General features: G+C 36.1%; 4 protein-coding genes and 2 long non-coding RNA genes across 13 annotated transcripts in view; 4 read left to right on the forward strand and 2 right to left on the reverse strand.

The window, feature by feature from the left end:
- Positions 1-4,251, forward strand: LOC116303985 (uncharacterized). Its single transcript, XM_031713633.2, has 5 exons — positions 1-108; positions 1,640-1,717; positions 2,147-2,347; positions 3,041-3,190; positions 3,666-4,251. Exons 2-5 carry the CDS (start codon positions 1,655-1,657, stop codon positions 3,732-3,734), a joined length of 483 nt encoding a protein of 160 aa, XP_031569493.2. The 5' UTR covers positions 1-108; positions 1,640-1,654; the 3' UTR covers positions 3,735-4,251.
- LOC116303987 (uncharacterized) lies at positions 2,199-18,303 on the reverse strand. The gene is made up of 3 exons (XR_004198009.2): positions 18,030-18,303; positions 3,649-3,797; positions 2,199-2,334 (listed from the first exon to the last, which is right to left on the reverse strand). It is a non-coding gene; the product is annotated as an uncharacterized LOC116303987 (long non-coding RNA).
- LOC116303983 (uncharacterized) lies at positions 4,888-10,075 on the forward strand. Of its 5 annotated transcripts, none has more exons than XM_089033489.1 (6): positions 4,891-5,028; positions 5,723-6,346; positions 6,432-6,498; positions 7,431-7,628; positions 7,834-7,983; positions 9,587-10,075. In XM_089033489.1, coding segments are annotated over exons 2-6 (585 nt in total). In that variant the 5' UTR covers positions 4,891-5,028; positions 5,723-6,344; the 3' UTR covers positions 9,755-10,075. The 5 variants fall into 5 exon arrangements, with proteins under 5 accessions (XP_031569490.1, XP_088889615.1, XP_031569492.1 ...); XM_031713632.2 differs by having other exon boundaries at positions 5,723-5,813; XM_031713630.2 differs by lacking the exon at positions 5,723-6,346 and having other exon boundaries at positions 4,888-4,941.
- LOC116303986 (uncharacterized) lies at positions 12,548-21,188 on the forward strand. 3 transcript variants are annotated; one of them, XM_089033675.1, is made up of 5 exons: positions 12,548-12,687; positions 14,439-14,515; positions 18,873-19,103; positions 19,655-19,813; positions 20,386-21,188. In XM_089033675.1, the coding sequence occupies exons 2-5, from the start codon at positions 14,450-14,452 to the stop codon at positions 20,476-20,478; spliced, it is 549 nt and encodes a 182-aa protein (XP_088889801.1). In that variant the 5' UTR covers positions 12,548-12,687; positions 14,439-14,449; the 3' UTR covers positions 20,479-21,188. The 3 variants fall into 3 exon arrangements, with proteins under 3 accessions (XP_088889801.1, XP_088889802.1, XP_088889803.1); XM_089033676.1 differs by having other exon boundaries at positions 12,570-12,687; positions 14,443-14,515; XM_089033677.1 differs by lacking the exon at positions 12,548-12,687 and adding an exon at positions 13,969-14,109.
- Positions 20,890-27,069, reverse strand: part of LOC148908941 (uncharacterized) — a 16,561-nt gene continuing 10,381 nt past the window's right edge. For both annotated transcript variants that reach the window (XR_016120382.1, XR_016120381.1), the window contains one exon: positions 20,890-21,274. This is a non-coding gene — a long non-coding RNA (uncharacterized LOC148908941). The remainder of the gene's footprint in view (positions 21,275-27,069) is intronic.
- Positions 25,333-27,069, forward strand: part of LOC116303976 (uncharacterized) — a 4,881-nt gene continuing 3,144 nt past the window's right edge. The window contains exon 1 of the mRNA XM_089033682.1: positions 25,333-25,663. The gene's annotated coding sequence lies outside the window, so the exon portion shown is untranslated. The remainder of the gene's footprint in view (positions 25,664-27,069) is intronic.

Below are 27,069 nucleotides of genomic sequence, written 5' to 3' on the forward strand. Positions count from 1 at the left end.
CTCATTAATTCTGATCGTGGAAAATTATCATTCAACAAAGCACAATTATATGTATTAACGTTCAAAATTGGAAGTCAAATCGCTCTTTTTTGGTTTCAATTTTAGAAGGTAAGGATTTTTGATTCCTCGCTTTTTTTGTAATTTATTTAATTTATCTCAAACTTTTAACTAAGATATCCTTTTGTTAGAAATTACATTAAAACCTCGAATTATTATCAAAAATAATTATAAAAAACCGGAGGTTTTTCATGATAGAAATTTCCCGAATGAAGAAGCCTACATGACTGTCTTCTAACTTGTTGTACTGCAAGTCTAAAAAATGCTTTCAAACGTTGTTTTTTTGCAAGAAACGTGCACTAGGTAACAAGACAAAGGAGTCGTGCGGAGAGGGGGGGTTTTACGAGAACTATATTTTAGGGCTGGAACAATACAATGTTTTTACATGAAAACTGTAGGATTTTAGTTTCGCAAAAGACTGAAGAAAGTTTCTAAGATTTTGCTTTACAACATCCATGGCTTCTGTGAAAGCCTTCGATAGCTAGTAGACTCTTGCTTCTCTGCCTATGTTAGTATCTCTTTACTCCTCACAAAGACGCTATATCACTTTAAAACATGTTTAAGAATTGGTGTGAATGCACAATATTTGGTGAAATAATGCATGTAAACTATCCTTTGTCTTGCTCTGATAATATTTTGGAAAGTTTCATTATATTGTAGGTTTCTAGTTTCTCAATTTTTTTCCTAATGAAAACATAGTTTAACTAAACACGTTTAGGTGTGAATGGAGTATTTAGTCTATCTTTTTGTTCCACATTTAGGGTCGGTATCCGTGTGAGAAAGCCGTGAATAAAAAGCATATCAGTGAAACTACAAATGTTGTCATTTTATCGACCCTAAATGTGTAATAAACAAATTACTGCCAGTTAAAAACTTGATATCTTTCTTATTCACTCGTTTTCCATATGATATCGCTTACTCGCTCACAGACTCGCTCGTTCGCAATATTAATTTGGAAACTCGTTAAAAACGATATCAAGCTCTTAACATGTGATAAACTTGTATGTATTTTTGTTCAAAATTATATTTTTTTCACTGATATATATATTTATGAGGGAGCTAGTATTCTTAATGATTGCATATAATTCCAGTATCTTGCAGTCTTTATATTTTTAGCTTTTTATAAACTTAAGCTTATCAACTTATATTTTACAACCACCACTCCCCATGTGGGGCTCTTCCATGAGGTTCCCACCAAACGCACTAACACTACATTCTATATTTTCAACATACAACACTCAACTCACATGTTGCTTTTTATGGAGTGAGGAAACTGGAGAACCCGGAGAAAACCCTCGTGGCAAGGGAGAGAACAACACATTAAACAAACTCAACTCACATATTTATATTTATCCTTTATGATTTTATACTATTTCATTACATTTATTTACACAGGACACATATTGATAGCAGTTTTTAAGTGAAATGGCCATCCTGTCAAAATATGTTATATTACTATCATTATCATCATCATCATCATCATCAACATCATCCTCATCATCATTATTATTATTGTTATTTATTTATTTATGTTGTTGTTGTTGTACATAGATCAACTGCAGTAGTTTTTTTTTCAAACTAGATTTCAGTGTCCAAGATGGCTGGGATTGATAAGGCTTATGTGAAGGACAGGAAAGGTATTTTGAAGATATGCGAGATGGTGAGTAATGCATGGAATATGTTAAGTAAGTAGTCCCTGTTGGAAAGGAATTCTGAGAAACGATAGCAAGATGCACGCGTATACCTTGGGGAAAGTTCATTTAATATGTTGGGGGTGGGGGGGGGGTGAAGATTTCTCCTCGAAAACCCTATTTTTTACAGGCCCCCCTTTAGGACTTAACTTAATTTTCGAAGACCCCCCCCCCCCCCCCAACACACACACACACACACATTCAACCTATGGAAATTTTCAAATCCAAATCGAAAGCCCTCCTTGTACGCATGACAAATTTTTAGAGCACCTCCTTTCATGTCCCAAAAATTATCATTATTCTATTTCCAATTTTTTTTCGGTACGCCACCCCCCAACCCCCGCCCCCCTCCCCGGCATATTAATAAACTTTCCCTTACCTTGATGTATTTTTTCCAGATCACAACTTGCATTGCCTTTGCTTGCATGATCGTGGCTAACGAGGGTTTTTATTACCCCTATAACAACAAGTACAACACTCGCTATGATCTGTTCCTGGCAGTACACATCATCGGGTTTGTGATGGCCATCATCATCTTCATTGTCCATCTTTTCTCTGTTCAAGATACACTGGGCTCTACCAAGATCTGGAAAATGGTGGTAAATGATTAGACTTAGGATATTTTTATTCCATAGTAGTTTGATGTCAAGCCAGTAGCGGAGGATTTAACTGGTATATCCTTGAGCTTCCATCTGCCAAACTGCAGAGTGCTTCAAAAATCCAGAAAAATTTACCTCTTAAATAGGCAAACATTTGCATATTTCTTAAAGAAATAGCTTCCTATTTTCCTACAGAAGTTTGCATATTCGATACATGTAAAATCATTCTTATATGGGAAGCCATTTCAATGTTAAGGCATGTCATAACGTGTACATGCTGTAAGTCAGTAACGTATGTTTCCCACTCATGCTGTAATCATTCTTATGGGAAGCTATTTCAATGTTACGGCATGTCGTACCCTGTACGTGCTGTAAGTCAGTAACGTATGTTTCCCACTCATTCGAAAACCATTGTTATGTGAAGCCATTTCAATGTTACGGCATGTCGTACCTTGTACGTGCTGTAATTCAGTAACGTATGTTTCCCACAATATACGATAACCATTGTTATGGAAAACCATTTCAATGTTACGGCATGTCGTACCTTGTGCGTGCTGTAAGTCAGTATCGTATGTTTCCCACTCATTCAAAAACCATTCTTATGAGAAGCCATTTCAATGTTGCGACATGTCGTACCCTGCTCGCTCCCATGCATTATACCAAAGCATGTTGACTATGTTTCCATTTCTCTAGAATCTCGTTTTCTGTTGCGCCCTAACTGTGTTGTGTGTGACGTCCGCTGGCCTGTTGATCTTGTATGCCGAGAACGAACATCAAAGTTATTTCTACGAGATTGGTCATAGTAAATGGAAATGGTACACTAACCACCGCATCGTAGCTATCGTAAGTATCGCTGTGATTCTTTATGATATTCTGTCGCACTTGAAAATAGCTCATCCAAGAAAAAATGAACTAAGAGAAGGAATCTTGTCATGCGCGTTCTTTGATGCTATTTTTAGAATCACTGATGCTATTCTTAGAATCATTGATGCTATTTTTAGAATCATTTATACTATTTTCAGAACCATTGAAGCTATTCTTAGAATCATTGATATTTTTTAGAATCATTGATGCTATTTTTAGAATCATTGATGCTATTTATAGAATCATTGATGTTATTTATAGAATCATTGTTTGATCATTCGTTTTTCAGCATAGTGCTCTATGCGGTGGGTTTTTTTTAAGAAAACGTGAGCAAACAGCTTAGAGCTGGCGCCGCATGCGAGTACAGAAAAACAAACGATGGCAAATGCGATTCTAAAAATAGCATCATTTCTTTGCTGGGGTTGTTTCTCAATTACCTTTCCCATTGTTTCAGGCTTTTGGTTTCTTTTCCTCGGTCGTCTTCGTCGTCGACGGCTTTTTCCAGTTCCTGGAGCTGCGCTGAAGAGGCTTCTGTTTCCAACTCCAGCCACGACATTTTTTCTTAAGACCAAGAGTTTTTTCTGACCTAAATAGAATAATTCAATGGTCACTAATTAAACCTCTATGTAAGGACGTGTTGATAAACTGATATTCTACGGTATTAAATATTCCGAGGTTGAGGAAAAGACTGGGTCGAGTTGCCATTGCAGTGCATCATGGGAGTATTTTAGTGGACACATTTCCAAGATGGCATCTATTTTCGTCGCGTAAAACAGTCCCACAATGCAATGCAATACTAACCCGACCCAGTCTTTTTCTCAAAACTCGGCATGACTAATAGTTTGGATTGACTTATTACCGATCTATGTGACTGTATTTCATCTAAGTTTTGAGGTAAAAAAAATTTCAGCCTAAAGATCAACTTTTCTATCGACTATTTTTCGTAGAGTAAAAGTAAAATAAGACTAAAGACAATAACTTAACGTTTATTTTAGGTAAAATGAAATCAAATAAAGGAAACTTTACTCTTTGTCCATTAACTCCGGTCATTGATGTTTATAGTGAATTTGAGTGCATATTATTGTATTCCGAAATCCTGGAAGAATAAAGCGCACGCATAAAGCCACAAAACGTCCTCTGGAAAAATTTGAGCCGACGTGCTTGCTTATTTGCATGTGATCTTGCGACGTAGATGACGAAGACACTCGGCGCATGTGCATGCTCAATAATAATTAAATTAGAAATAATTAAATAAAAACATTATTATCATTAAGACTGAAGAGAGTAGAAAAAGCCGTCTGCAAGCAAAGTTGGAGCAAATTGCTTACTATCAATCACGTGACTTTTTGGAGTTGACTGGGGGGCAAACAAGCGGTTGACTGGGGGACAACTAGCAGATGCTAAGTCAAAACATATCAAAATAAGTCCTCAAACTATTGTATTTGACTATTTTCACGACATCAAACCAGAAAACAAGAGATCAAAACAACCTCCAGGATTCTACAAGCCATCAAAAAAGAGCTATTACCGGAAGTGACGTCTATTGATAGCAATCTATAAAAAAATAAGCATGCGAAGCAATTTCGACCCCAGACCTCTGTCATTCTTAATGCGCATGCTCGTTGAGTGCGCATGCTCGTTTAGTGCGTGTGCGAAAGTGAAACTGTCCGGGAGTTCTCGGTGGGCATGGTTCCCAGCCGGAAGTTTTATGAAGTTGAACAAAGGAGTCGGTCAGTAACTCATCGAATTTCTAAAGAAAGTTAGTCTCTTTTGCACGAGTTTCTACAGTTTCTTCGGTTTGATCAAATACAAGGACGGTAAAGTAAATTTCTTTATGTTGTTAGATGTAAAATATACCGAGATATTCTAATTTTCGTTAACAAATTCGTACTCAGTAGACTTGTAGCATCAAAAATTTGTCAGCTATATTTGCAAAAAAAAAAAAAAATTATCGCCTGAACTATTTGCATAAAAAGTTTAAGCTATTATTTGCGAAAAAAAATTTGGCATTGGAATTAACGCAATTTGTCGAATTCGAAATACGATAGTACCGAGCAATGCACTATAATGTTTTGGAATATTTTCTTTTGCAAATTACACAACACAGTTGAATGGTGTTATTTTCAAATTTATAGATTGAAATTTATAGCCAATAGATAACAACTTTAAAAACTTTTGCCTTTCAGTACCAGAAGATTTCTAAATAAGCTGAGTTAAAGCGATAAAAGACAATTATTTTGCTGACTGCACAACCACTTTATATAAACAACTGACTTCAGAAATATTTCATTTATTTTGTAAATATTCGTTAACATTAACAGAAAACGTTCTAATACAACAGAAAATTGTTCTAATACAGTTATTCAAGAACATGTTGCTTTTTTTTTGCAAAAATCACTTTAAAAGCGATTGTGCATAATTGTGAAACTTGAAAATATTTCGTCCGGAATTATCACTCTATTAAGAAGTATAATTAGCTAAATTTTGTGTACATTATATTTTGAACGCCAGACTGGTCGGCCTTTGTTAGACGTGTATTTTAGATCTTACCGACAGTACTTAGATGTCAAAAGGAAATGAAATACCTGTAGAAGTGTTCACGGTACGGCAAGTAGCACTGTAATAGAAAATATGTTGCGCATTCAATCGAGTAATGAAACAATACCAGCTAGCCAGGGTCTCGACCTTCAAATGTCCGTATAATGCCGCAGGTATTTGAAAATGTAGATGAATTTATATTTACATTAGTGCTTAGCAAGAATGAATCTATGAATCTAGAATAACTATGATATAAAATATCAAAGAACCTGAAGTTAAGTAACGAAGCAAGCGGAAAGTCTAACGAACCGACAGACGAACGAGTAGACTAATGGATGGAAGAAAGAACGGACCGACAGACGAACGAGTAGACTAATGGATGGAAGAAAGAACGGACCGACAGACGAACGAATAGACTAATGGATGGAAGAAAGAACGGACCGACAGACGAACGAGTAGACTAATGGATGAAAGAAAGAACGGACCGACAGACGAACGAGTAGACTTATGGATGGAAGAAAGAACGGACCGACAGACGAACGAGTAGACTTATGGATGGAAGAAAGAACGGACCGACAGACGAACGAATAGACTAATGTACGAAAGAATAAACTTAGCACGAACGAGTATTAAAGAGTGCAGAGGTATTTTACTCGTGAATTTGAATTAGTTTTTTTTTTAGGAAAATATTTACATGGAATATGGAATACATCAAAAGCAAAATGGGGATATTGAAGATTATCGAAATTGTGAGTATGTCAGTGTTCAAAAACAGAATATGGCTACAGTAAAAAGACGTATAAAAAAACACTATTTTCCCAAGTCAGCCTGTAATGGTTCTAAAATTTAGTATCTATCTAAACTGTAAAAGTTTAGGTCTACAAAATGATTTATAATTTTGTTGTGCTTTCCGAACCTCACTGACATAAATACATATTGACGTTTATAAAATATTTGAAATATAACGCGCGCGCTGATTGGCTGGCTATCGTGTCATGTTATATCAGAGGACAGAGACACGCTCGCGCAAAATCATTTTAAAATATTTGTATAAAAGCAATATAAAACGTCCGCTTGTGTCTATATTCTGTGATATAAACACTCTGGGAGCTGTAGAGCACTCGCCAAGCAAGAGAAACACTTTGCTACGCCTCGTGTTTCGGAACTTGCTTTTCTCGTGCTCTACAGCTCCCAGCGTGTTTATATCACAGTACAGACCCATGCGCACGTTTTATATTCCTTATATATATTCCGTTAAATGAATTTCTAAACATGTATGTTTTGACGGAGTGACATCATTATGGATAGGTAAGCATTTGTGATGATGATGATTGTGTATGATGATGATGACGTCATTTCACGATACTGATGAAACATTGACCCGGACATTGTTAAGCCCCGTTTACACTGGCGATTTTTGCGTCGATTTTTGCTGCGATTTTTGTGGCAATTTTCGGAAATATGAAATCATATGTCTCATCCTTCAAAAGAGACATTCGTCTAGGAAAATCTTGGTATCCTGAAAAAAACTTTACGAGTAAATTCTTTACCATTATTTATTATGGACAAAATCGCAGAAAAAGTCGCAGCAAAAATCGCCGCAAAAATTGCTAGTGCAAACGGGGCTTTAGAAAAGTATTTTGCACACAATCTTATTTACTGCTTTTCTATGATTTTTCAGATCTTCACTTGCGTTGCATTTTCATGCATAACAGTTTCTAAGAATGGATTTGAGGATGACTTTCTTGAAGAACATAAAACTCGCTACAAATCTATGCAGATATTGAACATTTTTGGATTTTTAGTGGCAATTTTCATCGTCGTCTCAGTTTCCTGTACCCAATCAAACCAGGATTTTCTTCTCCTTTTGAAGATTTTGGTAATCACTTTAGGCTTATATATTTTTTATTCTATGCAGCTGTACACAGGCTAACGTAAGAGTACTGACCTCGATGAAGGCTCTAAGTCTTCATCTAAACTTGGATGCACCTTTGTCTCTGATAAAGTCATCCTCATTAATTAGTATTTTTCTAAAGAACACGAATAAGGTGAATAAAATCAATTGCATCATATTTATATTTCAGAATATGTTTCTCTGTATTATCATGGTTTTCGGGTGCTTTATTTCCGCGATAGTCATGTCGAAAGAAGCAACGCATGAGTACGACAGCGTCCTATACAAGACAAACCATGGCAAGTGGAGGTGGTATACCAATAACACCATCGCAGCTGTCGTAAGTAATAACTGTGAAAAGCTCAGTACCGTAAGCTTGCCGTGCTGTGAACTTGATTTTTTCTAGAATTTTAATTGGCTGATATTTTTTTTCTCGCGCAATATGATTGGTCTGGCAGTGCCGTGACTTTGGAGTGACCGTGTCCGCGCCGTGATTGTGCCGTTTTTCGGTTATTTGATTGGATGGAGAGTAAGTTCTTGCGCTATGTGATTGGTCTAGCGTATCCCTTGCCGCCGTGTCATGACCGCGGTCTTGCCTTGACTTTTCCCAGTCATACTAAAACTGTTCTAAAGTTTTACTTTAGTCATTTACGAACAAATCAGTGTACAAATAAGCAAAAAAAAAAAAAAAAAAAAAAAACTACACGGGCTATAACGAGATTTTGGTATTTTAAAAATTACATTTTAAAATAATTGATCTGATTGGTCGAAATACCTTTTTATATGAGAGTTTCTAAAACCATCACGTCATTTTTCCGCGCGCGCTCTCCGAATTCGGACTTTCATTCGAACTTTCATCACTTTCCATACATTGGTTCACTGGTCAAGCACAAAGCATTCAATCGAGGCTGCAAGGTTCTAATTTAAATAATCCTTTTAAATTACCTTGAAGCCTCGCTTGAATGCTTTGTATTTAACCAGTGAACCGATGTATAGAAAATGGTGAATTAGAAAAGTAAAACAGTATTTTTCGTTAATCTGCTAAATACTCCTTTATACAGTTTTATTCAGTGACCACGAATAATAGTTCCAAGTCGAGGCTGGAGTTACCGCGCATGCTGAATTGAAGTTTTGCTATGCGCGGAAACTCCAGCCTCGGCTAGTAACTATTAGCATATACCAAATTGTGTACTTCCTAAGAACGCGCGCGCTCATTGGTTAATTGGAGATGAATATTGTACGATATTTACCTCTAAATCTCGGAATATTGAGTCGGCAACAAAATGGCATCTGCCGACAATCGTTTTGCGCTTTTTTGTCGACTAACTGATTTATAATATGACCAAAAATCTACCGTGCGACCCATGGGCAAATAGTTCATAGGCATTTCAGCCAATCAGAGCGTGCGTTATATCACCCATCCCGCTCGTGCGCGCGCTATTGACGCCATCGGGTTTGAAAATTTAGAGAAAAAAGGCGAGCGTCCGTTGAGATCAGCGTGCGCGAGCGTGCAGCCCATAGGGAAATAGTTCATTGGTTTTTGGCCAATCAGAGCGCGCGTAATAATCTAGTTATATTTAGTTATATAATCTAGTTTTTATTTGTTTGTTTGTTGTTTTTTTTATTGAATTATTGTATAAAAACATAAGTTACTCTGTACACAAGTTGGTATATGCTAAAACAATTATTCGCCTCAGGCTCAGTGAATATGGAGAATATCTACCTCGCCGCTCGAAGACTCACGTCTCGGTAAACATTCCCCGATATTCACTTCGCCTTCGGCGAATAATTGCTAATTATTCGTGGTCACTGAATGGAAATATAAAAAAGGAGTATTAAGAAGAAGGTATAAGAGTTTTCCTTTTTAGATACTCTGATCTAGTAAACACATGCAGTTTTCATTCATCAACGTAATCAATATTTGACAATTATTCTTTTTACAGGTTGTTGATTTCCTTGCAGCAGCAGCTTTTTTCATCGACGGTATTATGCAAATCCGTGAGCACGCACGTGAAGCTCAAGCTACCGCACGTCGCCGTCCCAGGACCATAGGAGAGAAATTTCTAGATTTCTTTGATCAAAAGATCCGTACGGTCGAGTCGTGGGTTTAAAACCTCAGTGCTATTTGACGGTGTATTTGTGTGTAGCATTCGAAGGATGGACAAAACAACAATTATTGACATAAAATAAGCAAGAAAGATAGATTATGAAAATCTCGAGCGTCATTAGAACAGAAATGTATCGATGGACGTGTTAGTGCTTTATCTAAACAGTTCAAAATATCAAGATAACAAAAATTCCACCTCTAGAAAAGGATGTACCTAACAAGAGGATTAATTAGACATGCCACAATATTGTATGCAAATTAACAATAGTAAGGGAGATGAATGAATGGAATTATTCATATAAAGAAGAAATGCAATTGTTAAGAATATTTTCTCATTTTCAAAAAGTTCATTCAGAAAACTCGTTGCTACCATTATTTCTTGTTTAGTGAAGAAATGTATACATGTATATAAGTTTGTATATTGCAAAAAGATTCCTTTAATGGTTTGAAGTCCTTGTCTATTAACGATAATATTCCATATCAACAATAAAACTTTTTGAGTGGTTTTCCTCAGACTGTGAAAAGGTTTCTATTGATTACTAGCATATACCAACTTGTGTACTTCCTAAGAACGCGCGCCCTCATTGGTCAATAGGAGGTGAATATTGTACGATATTCACCTCTAAATCTAAATCACCAACAAAATGGCATCTGCCGGCAATGGTTTTGCTACGATTTCCGATGAGGAAATTGAAAAAATGAAAATAAATGCCATTCCTATCAATACTAAAAAGGCAACGAAGTATGGCCTAAAAGTTTTGCTAAAAGTTTTGCGTGAATTTGTCACGCAAACTAAAAGTTTCTGTTTGTTTGTTTTTATTAAATTATCGTATATAAAAATAAGATACTCTCGCCTACGGCTCGTACTTCTCTTAGCCCTTCTCTCGGACTCACGCAATTTTCCGCGTGCTTGTATAACTCAACATAGCACGCAAGCTCGTTTTCTATCTCTTCAGTGTATAATAGTCAAATAAAGACAAAAGAAGATAATGAAAAGAAGTTATAAAGCACACAGGGGTTGTCAGAACACGAGAGAAGTGTTAGAAGAAGCATGACGCGTTGCGGAGTGCTTCTCGACACTTCTCGAGTGTTCTGTCAATCCCCAAGTGCTTTATGACTGCACACAGCACAGCAAGCAAGTTTTTTATTTCTTTTATAAAATACAAATTACAATAATTGATAGGAATGACGCAACGGAAAGTGCGCGCGCGTGCTGTGTGCTCTCATAAAGCACGCGCTCCCAACCAATCAGAACGCAAGATTTATAACAGTTATCTTATAAAAAGGATTTATCGATTATCTACCCTTAATAGTCTTCGTACAACCGTGCCCTGGATTTACTGCACTGCGCTGGAGTCTGCATCATGAGTCGACGTGAAATCATGAATTTAAGAAGAATAGAAAAACATTTCTTCAACGGTAAACGAATATGATTTTTTTTCAATAATATATTTGTGATTCTAGCAAAAACAAATTACTACTTCAATTTCCTGTCGTATTTGCCAAGCTTTCGACGCGCACATTCATATTCAGGGCAGAGTCGAAAAAATGGAAAAACCCCAAAAACGTAAGCAAATAGCGTAGGCCGCACGCAGTAAATGCACGTGCAGAAATACAAATGGTTTAATAATAGCATCAAACTGTGCACATGATGGTTACAAGGCTATATAGGGGGGATTCCTTCTCTTAGTTCATTTTCTCTTGGTAAGAGAGCACATATGGGTCTCTAACCACGATAGTTTATGGAATATCTATTTTCAGCTTCGCGCGCAAGCCTGTGCTATTTTTAGCATGCGATACCTGATTGATCACATTGTAGTAGATTCAATACGAGCGGGAAATATTTGGTTCCCGACTACGAGTAGAGTAAATTTCTTCAAAATTAGACGAAGTTAAAAAAAATAACCACTTACAAATACCAATAAACATTGTAGAGTTCAAGTATTAAAAATATTATTATTTCCTGTTAAAATGGTGAGGGAAACTTCACACGCGTAACGCAACGCGGTTCTCTTATACAGAGAGTTGTGTTTGTATTTAAGAGGTTTAGCTGGACACTACATCACGAGCTATATAAAAACGTCTTATTATTCAAATACAACGGGATCTTTTGGTAAGCCTTTGCACAAGCTATCTAGCTTTGAGAATATGCAAACGACAGGCAACCCAGTTTACGCTCTTAGAGCGTCTTTCGAAAAGTTATCAGTGACATGCATCGTGACCTCATTATTTGTTCCTAGTTTCAACACGTCAAATTACAACCTGGATCATATAGACTGCTTGCAGCACGTCGGAATGCAGCTCAATTTGGAGGACATAACAATAGGTTTCCAATTCTCAGGAGATTGAAATTCTTTTGTATTGTCCTCCAAATTGAGCTGCTTTGACGTCACATGCAAAGGGTCTATTTGGAGGACATAACAATAGGTTTCCAATTCTCAAGAGATTTCAATTCTTTTGTTTTGTCCTCCAAATTGAGCTGCTTTGACGTCACATGCAAGGGGTCTATTTGGAGGACATAACAATAGGTTTCCAATTCTCAGGAGATTGCAATTCCTTTGTTTTGTCCTACAAATTGAGCTGCTTTGACGTCACATGCAAGAGGTCTATTTGGAGGACATAACAATAGGTTTCCAATTCTCAGGAGATTGAAATTCTTTTGTTTTGTCCTTCAAATTGAGCTGCTTTGACGTCACATGCAAGGGGTCTATTGAAACACGCGAAATCTTGGCAAATGAACAAACAACACCATATATGGCAACAACCAAATTTGGAAAGCAATAACAACTATCTACAGAAAAACCAATCACAGCGCGCTGAGTTTATTCACTCCTTATAGTTGTTTTAAAAAGAACGCGTGGCCCAGATCACGAACTATCCTAGACAAGTAGGAAGTGGAACCAGCATAAGGAAGAAGTTAAACGCACAAATCTAAAGGTACAGAAGTTACATGTCTGCCACACGTATTTTTGAAAACTTTTTTTGTTCCGTTAAAAAAAAAAAAAATCGTGTACGCGTGGCGTTCTCGAATCCTTTTCGCTTGTGCACACATCCGTTTTCAAAAAGCTGTTTTCAAGGCTAAAATTCAAAGAACGAATTCCGTTTTCAAAAATATCTAGATACCGGACGGGATCTCATTGCAGTGAAAACTTTGCTTCAATATTGTTTAAATGCAAGCCTAAGATGACTCCAACATAATTGCGTTCTGCATAATGTGATCTTTTTAACCTGCTTGTATCGCATCAAAAAACTCGGAAATCTCTTAATTTACCTTAATGTAGTGAGTTAACGGTTTATTCGAGTTTGGAGAAAATGTATGCAACTAGTTGCGCGGCAAAATAGGCCGAAAAACCGACCATAAATATAATGCGCAATGAATCAATTTTCTTAGAACTCGGCAGACAAAGCTATGACGATCTATTTACCAAGAAAGTGTCATTTCTTGGAAATCCATTAATTTTTGAGCGCAACTAAAGACGATATTATGAAAAACCACTGTTAGAAAATCGGCCCGTAACGATAAACGCGAAGTCAAGGTCTAAATGTTTGAAATACTATGGGGTAAATTAAGAAATTTCCGAGTTTTTGTGACGCGATGCGAGGGAGATAAAAAAAAAACCACAAAATGCGCTCGCTATTAAGTTGAGGTCACCTTAACAGTAGAATAGCAACACAACTATTTTTTCCTGGAAACGATTACCTGAGATTAGCCGTTTAAAGCGCGTTTTAAAAGAACAATTAACATTGGAAGACGTACGAGTCTTAACCAAAAGCTTCAAAAGAGCAGCAGAAAAATCTTAAGTTTTACTAATATAGGATTTGTTTTTCCCTTAACTTTGAGCAGAATTTCTTGGAACTGACAAAACTCTTAGAGGTCGTTGAACTCTTTTTAGACTTAAATAGAAAGCATTCCTGAAAAAAACTGCAAGTCTTCGATACCGACTGTTCACGATTTTTTAAGTAGAGGTTACTGTGTTTAGCTCGCGGTTCGAATAAAATGAGTCCAAGCTGCTAGTAAATTTACAAGCGCGTTACTTTGGCGTCAAGACAACCTCTGGAAGGTTGTTTCAGTATCGTTCAAATTGATTTTTTCTATGGCTTAACGCTGAAACCAGTGCTGAAATAATTAGATGGTGGTAGATCCGAAATGTGCGATCCCAGACTTAACAATAGTTTTTGTGCTTTCATGTTTTCTGCCCGTTGAAACACAAGAAAATGATATTTCGAACTCAAGGTCATGTCTGTCTTACATTCCCATCTAAATCAACTTCGTTGTTCCGACTGTGAACATATTATTTTTTCCAGCTTTCTACTGGGTGTCAGGTCTAGTATTCACTGAGATCTCGTTTTTCGAAATAGGTATTTACTTAATAGTTTGAAAGCTTAGGCGTGGAGAAGTATCCTGGGCTAAAAAAAAACATTTTCACCCTAGCATAACATTTAATATTTTATAGTTGGCCCGTTTAGGTTAGATTTACATGGCTTTCTAAAAGACTCTCCGTATATTCTATGCAATGCAAATCTATGCAGTATTCGGTATTGAAAAAAGGGTCCAAAATTGAAATTCTTCCACAGATTTTATTTCCGTAGTTAAGAACTATACTTATGTGATTATCTTGCTCGTTTGGGGGGCGTTATTGATTATTTTTGTAAACTAAGTCATAAAATCTTTGCCTTTTTTTTCATAGCAAGAACGAACATGGCCAGCGAGATAAACCTAGGTTATTTGAAGAGCAAGAAAGGAATTTTGAAGATTGTGGAGAGTGTAAGTATGTCATTATTCATGGACTCAATTAACTTTTATCTCAAGAAAAATAAACAGTTATGCGTAGCGTTTAGCAGTCATACCACTTCAAGTTTTGACCTTCCTTGATTTCTCAGAATCTAAGAATTATTATAAGAAGCATTAATATACATAATTATGCATAGAATTTTTGTCCAATCAGATTTCTAAGAAACCGAGAAAAATCAGAATTTTTAACCAATCATATTTCAGTTTAGGTCATGACCATCCTTGATTTATCAGAATCCAAGAATCAATATCAGCGTTGAATTTCTGGCCAATCAGATTTTAGTTTAGGTTATATCCTTGACTTCTAAGAATCCAAGAATCAACATCTGCGTTGAATTTCTGGCCAATCAGATTTTAGTTTAGGCCATATCCTTGACTTCTCAGAATCCGAGAATAGATTAGCAATACCAATGCGGGAACCTACATAGATGGCGTGTTCTCATTGGTTCGCTATCTCGGAATCTTGGACGATATTCACCTCGAAAACTCGGGACAATTTTGAAACAAGATGGCAGCTCGAAATTCGCGGGTTTTTTTTTTAGTTTTTTTTTTTTTGTTGTTTTGTTTTGTTTTGTTTTGTTTTGTTTTTTCTTTTTTTGTTTTTTGTTTTTAATTTTTATTTTAATATATACATAATTTATTAATCATCTACTACAACAAATGAAATGTTGATACAAAAAAAAACCACACTTATAATTAAGGCAAGAAACAAAAAGAAAAAAGATCGCGTTTTGCCAGTGCGTTTTAGAGTGACATAGCAGACATTTTACAAAATCTCTTGGCTGAAACACGAGGAATGCCACAAAATACGATTCCAAAAAAAAAAAACCCAATACGTAATGAATTGTGTTTCGTAGACTGACAAAGTAATTTGTTTGCATAGTTCTCGCCAACAAGTTAAGTTCGTGGAGCTTTGAATGTCAGTTTTTGTTTACCTTTGTATCAATATGGCTTTCAAAAATACAGTAAATATGGTGGAAAAAGAGCTAAATATAGTATTAAGTATATTTTTATCTGTTCAGCAAAAAACACAGCAAAATTAAGGCTTGATTTTTCAGTTCAGGGCCGTAGCCACCAACTTTAGATTGGTTCGGTTTTCAAGGGAGGGGGGAGGGGTAGGGGGTAGGTGGAGAGGAGCAAGGAAAAGTATAGGGAAAACCTCCTACACTTAATATCTTTTCAAACCCATCCTAAAGTACTCAGATTTTGAATGTTGCGAAAGTACTTTTTCTTGACTCGTTCTCGTTCTCGTTCTAATCATTTTTAAAAATCTTTTTTTCGATGATTTTTCTCATTGTTTTGGTTTTTTTTTTAATTATTATTTTTCTTAAATTAAAAAAAAATTTTTTTTTTCCTCCGAAAGTTGGTTCGGTTGAAACCGTACCAACCGTACCGGTGGATACGGCCCTGCAGTTAAAAGCACTCTTATACCGACCAACTGTCGAGAAGCAGTTTTTGAGGGATGAATTCAGCTATATTATTTAACAAAGTAATTAATAATTCATGAGGAAAACACAATAGAAATCACGACCGTGAAGAGTTTAACAACTCTGATACAGAATCATGTCATTTGCATAAACTTTAACTTGGATTTTCTTGGGCAGATTCACTCTTATCTAGAAAAATTTTAGTGAAACACAAAGGAACTAACCTACACGTTTGTTAAACAATATACAATATTCGTGTCTGTGTTGTAAACGATATGAACGGCCACTCATACTGTATATGCTACTAAAACCAGACGTCCTTCGAACTGTGAATAAAATTAGCCGACGTCACGCTCCCAGGCTTCAGGCGCGACGCTGGCATAAGAGTGATCACGTGATGTACAAACTTTCTCTTCGCGCTCTTAGACTTGTAGCCAACGGCTTCGAAAAATGTTGAGTAAGAGTAAGGCCAATTTGGCCACTAACGTTGGAGTTTCTTCCAATTTCAGAAAGATTTCCAGCAAAAAATCCAGAAATGTAATCTCCTCCTTGCTTCACTACAGAGTCGATGATATTACTTCTTATATCTTCGCTTAGTGCTTTCCCATTGGTAAAATTTCGGCCTTTCTTTACTCAACATTTTTCGAAGCTGTTGGCTACAAGTCTAAGAGCGCGAAGATAAAGCTTGTACATCAGGTGATCACTCCTATGCCAGCGTCGCGCCTGAAGCGTGGGAGCGTGACGTCGGCTAATTTTATTCACAGTTCAAAGGACGTCAAGCTGTCAATTCGGTCTGAGAAAATAACATCTTCAGATTCAAAGATAGCGGTATAATTACAGCACAAATTCCACGCATATTTTTAAACAATTATTCCGTCACCTCAGACAAAGTCAATATGGTAAATATTTACCTCGCCGCTTTAAGAGTCACAGCTCCGCAAACATTTAGCAATTAGTATAGGCTATGAGAGCAAGATGACTATTTGTTTTAGTCAAATCCAACTAGTCGGTCAAATATATAGATGCAAACAAGTTTTGAATTAAAGTTTTGGCCATTTAGATTTCAGTTTAGGTCACGATCATCCTTGATCCTTGATTTCTCAAAGTCCGAGAATAAATTAGCCAAATATGCAAGCAACTATGTGGATAATTTTTGTCCAATCAGATTCCACGTTTGGTTCTTCACTATCCTTTTGAATCTGACCTAAAATTGCGGGATCCCTGTGGTGAGTTTTAAGACACAGGAAGACCAAGATTATTTTTTCTTTCTTTGTGAGATGGCAAGTGAAAAAAAAATTCAATATCAAAACATATTGATACTTATTTGGAGTTTTTTTTATATGCTTTTAGCTATTTGTTTGTGATATTTCACAAACAATAGAGCATGATAAGTATGTTTTAGGTCCCAACAATGCTGGTTTAAATTGGCTCAACAAAAGAATTGTAGCTATTCTTGGTTTGCAATCAATCCCAAGAAAGCACAAGAACAAATGGGATGTCCGCCATGTTGGAAGATATAACAAAAGAATTCATTAAAAAATCTTTTGTCAAATAGAACGTTTGCATGATGGCGTCATTTGACTCCCACTACCCAGATGCTTTGCGAAATTTCTTTATTGTTTAAATTTGTATTTCCTCATGAGAATAGTAAGACAATTGGTGCTAATTAACTGAACAAAAGAAAGCGTGCAAGGGAGTCTGGTAGTGGAGGTCAATGACGCCATCGTGCAAACCTCCTATTCTTCCACAATGGCTATGACGTGTATTTGCAAACGGAGAATTCTCTGAATTGTTGCATAAAGCAACATTGCCACTATGTAATGATTGCAAACTACGACAATTTATATAAATGTATGATATATTGTATTATTATATATTATATCTTTTCTACTTCCTTCATTACATTCATGCGTTTGGGTTGCAAAAACCACATGACTAAGATTATCGTAAACGACCGAAACAAAACGAAATAATATAATATAAACTGATCTAAACAAGAATAAATATGCTATTTAAGTACTAGTTAAGAATTTTGTTCTATTCAAATACGGTTTAGTTACCTTTTCTAGCTCTTTTTATGGCTTGTTCTTGGAGTCGACGGTGGAGACCTTTGGTGAAGTGATGCGAATGTGACTAGATGTGTTTAGTAGAACCCCAAATGGAAGAATATAAACATAATTCAACCAGAAGTAGTCAAGTCTAGTCCAGTTTATCGACCAGCCAAGTTATTTTCTTTCACGTTTGTTAGTTTGGTTTACTATCATTAGTTGTATTCATCTTCTTCGAGAGCAGCAAAGCTGCACGAAGGAAGCCATCTTGTTGAAGCCATCTTGTTTTATCCACAGGGAACCCAAGTTAAAGTCTTTTTCTTTCCCAGGTCCCCCGCTGCCTGTTGTTTTTTCGTTTTGTTTGTTTGTTTGTTTGTTTGTTTGCTTATTTGTTTGCTTGTTTGTTTGTTTGTTTGTTTAGAGTGCAAACAATTAATCCGTGAAACACTAATTACTAAATAGTACAAAATAGTGCTAATTAAACAATATAAAACAATGGAATTTGCATGAAATTGTACTATTTAGTATTACTAAAGTTTCACGGTTATATTGTGTGCACTCTATTTGTCTTCTTTGTTCTTTTGTTTTTTAAATATTTTATGTTGTTGCTGTTATCGTTGTTCTATGGCTTTTTTTTTTCTCTAAGTCTCTTTAGATACAACTTAACTAAGATTTTATTCAAGCATTTCTCACACTTACTTGCGTAAGATGAAAATTGCTTTCAATCTCAAGACAGTTTTTAGATTATTTCGCTTTGTTTCGTCTCGTTTCGTTTCGTCGTTCACTAAGGGAAAGTACTGATAAAAACGCTTAAATCAAATCAATTTAACAACAAAAATATATTCTTTTCTCCAGCTCGTGACTTGTGTGGCTTTCGCAAGCATGATGGTTGCAAATAAAGGGACTTGTTTGAGAGGAATTTTCAGAGGCGGATCCGGAGTAATAATGCTACCGGAGTACTATTTTCGTTTTGACTTCTTTATAGCTATCCACCTCATTGGCTTTATCGCAGCCATGCTCATTTTCGTGGTGCATTTCATCTCTCCTCAAGAGCCTGTGGGGTCTGCTAAGATATGGAACATCTTGGTAAATATTTTATTAACCATTTTTAGAAATGATTGTCGGTTCAAAATTCATGTTGGATGAATAAATTATCTCTGTGAGTGACGTTGAAGATGAAGGCAGTAAAATATTTGAACAGCTCGCTTTTTTTTTAAAAAAAAATAGAGGCTTTTATCACGTTTAACTTTAAAAGGAGTACAAAAAAAAAAAAAAAAAAAAAAAAAAACGACAACAAAAAACAATAATTATAAAAGCTAACAAGCGTGATGAGGAACAGACGAACGGACCCAAGACCTGGCGAGGCGCGCCCCACATACTTATATACACTTAATTACATAATTCTAGATGACATTTTTGATACTTTTGACTTGAAGCTCACAAAGTCGGTTCAAAGTTCATTTTAGATGAATAAATTATCTCTGTGAGTGACGTCGAAGCCAGTAAAATGTTTCAAGAGCTCACTTCATATAAGCAAAGTTTTGAACAATGAAATCTTCAAAGCTATCAATCAATTTTCTTAGTTTGAACACGATAGGCTCAATATTCATGTGCCGGGTATTTTTTTTCTTTTTCAGAACCTTGTATTCTGTGTACTTCTGCTCATTCTGTGCGCTGTTACAGGCGCTCTAATGATCAAGTATCCCGCTAAAGAAATCGAATTCTGGAGTAAGGCGTATTCTGGTAGTACTACCGTGGAATGGCCATCATACACTGATCACTGTCTTGCAGCTATTGTGAGTAGATACAAGACTCGGGGGGTAGGGGGGGCGTCCTCAGCCAGGATTTGGGTAGGGGTGTTCCGCTGGGATTCTGAAAGGGATACCCTGTTTATGCCAAAAAAAAACAAACCTGAAATTCATGTCATCTCGCGTATCGTTTTTTTACGAATATAATAACCAGTTTCGGTCAATGCGAAAGTAGAAACCCTGAATATGACAGGAAACTCAGGAAGAACTTGGAGTTTGAGTGAAACTGCATACCCTGTTTATGACAAGAAGCTCGAAAAACCATACCCTGTTTAGCGGATCATCCCCGTATAGTCAAAATATGGGAGTACCCCCCCTCCCCCCCTCTCCCCCTCCCCCCCTCCTGGATACAAGAGTTTGCTTTTAAAAGCATCTTCCTATACAAATCCGTCCATAAAATATTTGAGCTTTAAAAAATTATACATTTATTTAAAGTTGACTCACTCTCTCTCTCTCTCTCTCTCTCTCTCTCTCTCTCTCTCTCTCTCTCTCTCTCTCTCTCTCTCTCTCTCTCTCATCCTTCTTATTTCTCTCACATCCATTTTCACCCTTGATTTCAGGCTTTCAGTTTCATCTCGACTATTGTTTTCATCGTCGACGCCATTTTCCAATTCCTGGAACTTCGTACTATGTTTTCTGGTACCACTGAATAGCTCACCTTTCTAATCACTGACTCCATCGGTACTTCTTATATATACTTCTTGAATACATAGAGGATATTCCACGGTGGTGCAAAGATATGAAGTTTAACTTCGAGTGGTAAAAATATTTCACAAGTGCCGAGTGCAGCGAACGAGTGAAATGTTTTTCAACGCGAGAAGATAAACTTCATATCTTCAAGTCAACGTGTAAATTTTTTTTTATCGTACGAACACATCCACAAACAAAGAAGAACTTGTTGCAGTGCGTGTTGAAGTGAGAGGGAAAACAAGTGACGTCATCGATATCTTCAGGTGTGAGTATATGGAAAGACGTCATTGACGGATGTGTCCGGATGTGTAGTATGAAAAAATACGAGTGGCGTATTTCCCAGTAGCTCAGTTGCATTTATATAATAAGATTAGTTTCAACTCTGAATCGTTTTAGGTTTAGAGCGAATCCACGTGACTTGTACACCAGCCATTTCCGCTTCTGGTTTGATAGATTTTTTTTTTTAAAGTAATTTTTTTTTTCTTTTTTTCTTGCACTATATAATTTTACTCATTCTCTTCCTGTACCAAATTTGCAATTATTTTTCATGTCAAGCTGTCTGCCTAGGTTAGCCTCATGGTTATTGCAGATAGCCTGTACCTTATAATTCGTTATATACACATTGTATTAGTTCTATTTTACTTTTTGGTACAATAAAATATGTATGTATGTATGTATATGTATGTAGATTTGGGAGGCTTTCTGTTGTTGTGTTAACCAATTAGAAAGAGTCTGTTGGGTTCAAGGTAACCAGCTGATCTGTAAAAAAAAAAGAAGTCAGCCAATCAGAATCGAGCAAAATTGAAAAAAAAAAAACTGTGTCACTTTTCCTCTAAACATTATGGATTTCTAGGCCACCAAATGAAAAAAAAAAAAAAAACGTTGCTAATACGATCTTGATAATCGTGACCGATAATTGATACGTTTTATATTTTCATGATTGCAATGGCAGGAATGATTTTAAACTTTTTCTCTGGTCAATTTTCGCAGGTTTCATGACACCTCAGTTTCATTGCAGTGACGTCATTTCTACGCCACTAGAGCAGTTTTCGTACGACTGTGAAAAGCTCAGTGCCGTAAGCGTGACGTGCCGTGACCGTGATGCTTTCTAGAATTTTAATTGGCTGATTTTTTCACGCGCAATGTGATTGGTCTGGCATTGCCGTGACCTTGGCGTGACCGTGTCCAAGCCGTGTTTATGCCGTGTTCCGGGTATTTGATTGGATGAAGAGTAAATTCTCGTGCAATGTGATTGGTCTGGCGTATCCCTTGCTGTGTCACGACCATGTTCGTGGCGTGAACTTTTCACGTTCATACGAAAACTGCACTGTTTCAGATCAGCTGGAAGGCGAACATGGTGTATTTAGGACTAGTTTGGGTACTAACAAAATATTTTTATTATCACGCTTATCATGGTGTTGTTTCTACCGGCCTAAGCCAGACCAGAATGCGATGTTTTTCTGAACTTCCAATTTAAGATCAGCTTCATACTTCATTCGGGAACTTAAAATATAGTACTTGTATAACAATTGTTGTAAGCTACACGTAACTGACAATAAATGAAGTACCTACGCATACAGAAAAACTACTTCGTGGTTTGGTGATTATAATACGAATTATAATACACTCTACAAAATTACTCGATTCTGATTGGACAAGAGAAGTACAATTAAATCCCTTATACTACGCTCAACAAAATTACTCGATTCTGATTGGTCGAGAGAAGTACAATTATAGCGTTAATTGTACTCCGTATGAGTACCGAATTAAGTCGCTATGGAAACACGGCCAAAACAATGTCAAAACAATTATTTTCTATCATTTTGTACTTAAAAAACATATAAATCAAATTTTAAAGCCGTAAGAATAATCTTTTTTATGCATTTCAGTTCGATGCCCTGAAATCGGCCGCCAAATAGACAAAGATGAACGGCGTCGCTTCGCATTTTTTACTGAAATTTTGTTGAGTGAACTATAAACAAAAAATCGCACTATCTTCTCGTACAATTTGGAAATTAATAGACACGAGTAATGTTTTGAAAGTTCTTGTAACTGCACGAGCCTTTAAGAATTGTACTCTGTAGAGTCCCAATTAAATTTCTCAATTTTGTTGAGTGTACTATGAACAGAATTTTTTTATAGTCAGAATCTATAGATACTCGTGGTGTTTTGAAAGTTCTCAAATTGGACTCGCCTAAAAGCTCGTCCAATTTTTTAAAAATTTTCAAAACAGCACTCGTACCCATAAATTCCGAATTGTACTGGAGATCGTCCGATTTCCTATACTAAATTTTCAAAATACTAATCATGTTTAGGTTGCTAATATTTCATGCTCAATGAAGAGTAGAGAATCGATCGATGCCATGTGCTGCGTGCTTTATGCCTCGATGATTCACCCTTACAGCTACACCCCATTGAGACAAACTAACAGGCAAGTCAGGAAGCGAGTTAGGAAGCGAGTTAGGAAGCGAGTTAGGAATCGAGTCAGGAAATCATACATTCTAGCCAAGATTGTCTTAAGGTGACTAGCTACTTTATCAAGAAATCATTACAAAATGTTCTTTTATAGAGAATTTAACGCTGATTGGGTGTCCTGAGCTTGTTTTCGAGATAATGAATTTTGAATACGGCCATCTTGACAGGTTTTGGAAAGAAAATTGCCGGCGGAAATCAAGCTTTTCACAAAACAATTCATAACTCACAAATTAAAAACTCAGAACATCTACTTTAACACTATTTTCTAAGAACTAACTAAAAATATTCGAAAGTTTTAAAATAAGCTCAAAATATCATCTCGTTCAGCATCAGTCATCAGCATCTCGTTAGCTCGATGAACCAAAACCGTAATCAAATGAGGACATTAAAAACACATAAAACGCTTTTTTCCATTCTTTTTCCGACTTGCTTTGAATAGGGTATGAATTTTTCACTCTCTAGTGCTTTTTAAGAATAGGGTCAGGTTTTTGTAACCTCTGGCGGCACATCCCTATCCAGAACCGGGTCGACTACAAACCCCCAGGATCCCATTGTCTAATAACCACTATTTAGTAGTATTTGGTACTAAGAGTAAGTATTTGTTTCATGGTTTAGTGCGACCACTCTAAGAATTGCAAAGTTGAACATGTTTACGATTTCGGCTCACTTACTTCAAATGAGCATTCGACTCATAGTACGAGTAGTTTATTATTTTACTTCATCCTGCATCTGTCCTTGATTCTTTTGATTTAAGTAAAGCTATGTCCGTGTGTGCGTACGCTCCGTGCTAAATATCATCCCACACCAAACACCAGCTTTTCAATTAATTTTCAATTCTATTCAATTCTTTCCATTTCTTGGGAACTTGATGTTCGAGTAGCCAGAATTACCTTCGTGGATACCAATTGAATGAACGGTAACAATAAAACGTTTATTAAAATTTAAATAATAACAATATCAACATCGTAATAATAAGGTTTAAAGTAATAAAATATCCTTAATAAAGTACAAGCACTTGAGATTTGCACTTTTTATCAGAACAGAACTAAATTTAACAATAGCACAACTGTCTAGGTTGCAAGATTTCAGTGATATGAAGCTTTAAGGACGGTGACTACTAATTCCGCATCGCATCTAATTGTCTTTGAGTCCAATGGCTAAGAAAACGCCAAGAACTACTACATAAGACATCAGCTCCTTCGCTTGGCGCCAGGAGAAGGAATGTAATAAGTTTGGCATACATACTTCTACTAGGTTCAAGGAAAACAGCGTTCGAACGAAAAGGCAAGCACAATGGACGCGGCAAAAGTTCGACGTCTGAACTGGGTCTTAGATGCATGATGACCCAATACAATTTGAAAAACATAAAAACACCTTGCAATTAGTAGGCACCGACATCGTGTTGAGCAGCAGACAGATCAGTTGTTGAGCCAGCAAACATTTTTTGTCAGCGAACGAGTAACAATCAACACATCTCTTATATCTTTCGTTGCGTAACACCCATAATATTAATAATTACCGGCTGATGCAGACGTTTTACTTGCGATTTCTTTTTTTGGCATTAATATATGTATATATATATTTAGTATTCTGTAATAAAATATCATTCGACTCCTAACTCGCTTCCTAACTCGCTTCCTAACTCGCTTCCTAACTCGCTTCCTAACTCGCTTCCTAACTCGCTTCCTAACTCGCTTCCTAACTCGCTTCCCAACTGGAAAGATAGGCATCCTCCACCCCATTAGATAAAATACTCTTATAAAGCTTTAATGGTATCCTAATATGTGTATGAGAATATACACTCAATTGAAGAAACGTTGTCGGGTTCAGAAACATAGAACATAAAAGCTGAGACCGAAATGGTACATGGGAAATCACATAATTATATTATAATTTATTCATTTGCGCCATCCATGCAGTCGGTTTAGAATGTCAAACGCGTATTAAAAACAGTGGATGATGCCACGGGTCGCCGGTCACAGCATGCATCTAATTAACGTACTTCCCAAGTGCCATTTCATGTTTTATGTTTCTGAACTCGACAACGATTCTTCAATTGAGTGTATATGAAATATATATTTGTACTGCGGTTGTTATGTATCAAATTGAGCGGATCCTCGTAGTATATGAAGCAACTTATGCAGCTGCAAATTGAAAGACTCAGAAAAAAGTCTGAGTCTTGAAAGGGACTTCAATTTGCAGCTGCATAAGTTGCTTCACATACTGCAAGGATCAGCTCAATTTAATAAATCCTAATATCATCACATTTAAAAAAAAGTCTTTTAGATGCTTTACTGCATCCGTTATTGAAAATATTAATAGTTTCTTTATCAATCTCAGAGCTGAGCTCAATCAAATCCGAGAGTAAGTTTTGACCAAGCTGACAAATAGCTGTCACGACAACGCATGCGTAAATTTGCTTCGGTGAATTTCACACCACATTTTCGACCAATCACTGCACACCGGCACTTAACATACTCAATCGTGAATAATACCTTAAAAATGTATTACTGATATTAACGAAATGCATCAATATACTGAATAACAAGTTTTTGCATACACAAGTGCTTCACGATAGACAGATCTAGGAGTGGCTGCCTTCATTTGGCTGGTTATTTCAACGCCAAATTTTTATCAATAACCAACACTTCTTTGAAATCTTCTCGGTACTAGGTAAGTAAATGTATATTTACTAATTTACATATATAGATAGATATATATAAACTTGAATATAGATTGTAGATCAACGATGAACTTCCAGTAGAAGGATTCCAAAGAATTCAACAGTCTGTTCTCTTCATAGAAACTGATTCTAGTATATAAAAGTAACAAGAGAAAACAAGCAACGTTAAATACAAATTTTTGGAACAGTTAGAAGTTGCCTGTTTTCTCTTTTTACTTTTATATACTAGAATATATATATATATATATTATTTGTTGTCGTTTTTGTGATTTATTTGGAGTTATCTATAAGTACAGCAATTTTTTATATATGTGAAAAATATTAAGAAGTGTACTCAAATCCTATCATATAATTGTATTATCCTATACTGCAATACGTTATTCAGAAATCGTTCATTTTTTTGCGGTTTAGTTTTGGAATCAAGGGTAAATAACATTGACTCTATGATATCATACTGAAAACGTTCCTAACCACTAAGCGTTTACAAATATTTCAAAAGTTAGAAAAAAATTTTAAAACTAAACTAAAATATTGAGGTTTTCATAAAAAATTTTCACAAAATATTTTTGTTTTATTTTCATGGTTTGACTGATGTTTTGTGATTTTAATTGATTCTAATAAATTTAGATTTTTTATATTCACTATTATCTGTCTACTAGTTTCTGATTCTAATGCTTTTGATCTAAAACATTCGTCGCTCATAGCTAGTGCTTCAATTTTTGATGGAGTCTACAAACATTTGGTTTACTAAATAACTCAAATTGGTAATACTTTTGCTAAAATGTTTTTATTCGTCCAGCTTCGCACGAATGAACATTCGTGCTTGGCGTCAGTGTTTTGTCAAAGTTCTTTAAGTCGTTAATAATAATCACGATCATAAATATCTCAAAGGGGGTTTTTTTTCATAGTGAACAAGATTTCAGGGTAGATTTTTTTTATAGTGAACAATTCCAATTACTGAGATATTAATTAAATTTAGAATTTCAAATCAAGGGTTTCGTGTTTATGTCAGGGTATTTAGGTTCGGTAATTGCTACGCTCTTTGTTTACAGTTTACGGTCTCTACGCCTCTGCGCCTAAATCACTTCCATTGACAAAAGCCACATATACATATTTCAATAAAGTTAGTCACCAAAAACCAAGAAAGCTGTGACGGCTGAGAATCATTGGAAATATTACGTATTCAACAAGTAAAGCTTTTAACACAAACTGCAGCAGTCAAGGATGCTCAGAGGTGAGACTGTATAACTGGTAAAAGATCTCAAGTCCATCAACAGTTATCAAGCGATTGAAACATGTAAAATGTATCTATCCATAATCCTTGTCGGTCTCAGCTTTGTAGCTTTTCAGGTGACTAACTTTATTGAAATAAGTGTATATGAGCTCTCTGATCACC

This window comes from Actinia tenebrosa, unplaced genomic scaffold, assembly GCF_029948245.1.
Source record: "Actinia tenebrosa isolate PJP-AT-01 unplaced genomic scaffold, QUT_ActTen_1.0 PGA_scaffold2__45_contigs__length_23673736, whole genome shotgun sequence".
NCBI classification, from domain to species: domain Eukaryota; kingdom Metazoa; phylum Cnidaria; class Anthozoa; order Actiniaria; family Actiniidae; genus Actinia; species Actinia tenebrosa.

What these genes read in the sequence shown, in the direction of transcription:
- LOC116303985 (XM_031713633.2), top strand. Translation starts at nt 1,655, where the DNA reads ATGGCTGGGATTGATAAGGCTTATGTGAAGGACAGGAAAGGTATTTTG. An exon ending in TTTTGAAGATATGCGAGATG is followed by an intron (nt 1,718 to 2,146) that starts GTGAGTAATGCA and finishes TATTTTTTCCAG; the next exon opens with ATCACAACTTGCATTGCCTT. An exon ending in CCAAGATCTGGAAAATGGTG is followed by an intron (nt 2,348 to 3,040) that starts GTAAATGATTAG and finishes CCATTTCTCTAG; the next exon opens with AATCTCGTTTTCTGTTGCGC.
- LOC116303983 (XM_031713630.2), top strand. Translation starts at nt 4,898, where the DNA reads ATGGTTCCCAGCCGGAAGTTTTATGAAGTTGAACAAAGGAGTCG. An exon ending in GAAGTTGAACAAAGGAGTCG is followed by an intron (nt 4,942 to 6,431) that starts GTCAGTAACTCA and finishes TTTTTTTTTTAG; the next exon opens with GAAAATATTTACATGGAATA. An exon ending in ATAACACCATCGCAGCTGTC is followed by an intron (nt 7,984 to 9,586) that starts GTAAGTAATAAC and finishes TTCTTTTTACAG; the next exon opens with GTTGTTGATTTCCTTGCAGC.
- LOC116303986 (XM_089033675.1), top strand. Translation starts at nt 14,450, where the DNA reads ATGGCCAGCGAGATAAACCTAGGTTATTTGAAGAGCAAGAAAGGAATT. An exon ending in TTTTGAAGATTGTGGAGAGT is followed by an intron (nt 14,516 to 18,872) that starts GTAAGTATGTCA and finishes TCTTTTCTCCAG; the next exon opens with CTCGTGACTTGTGTGGCTTT. An exon ending in CTAAGATATGGAACATCTTG is followed by an intron (nt 19,104 to 19,654) that starts GTAAATATTTTA and finishes TTTCTTTTTCAG; the next exon opens with AACCTTGTATTCTGTGTACT.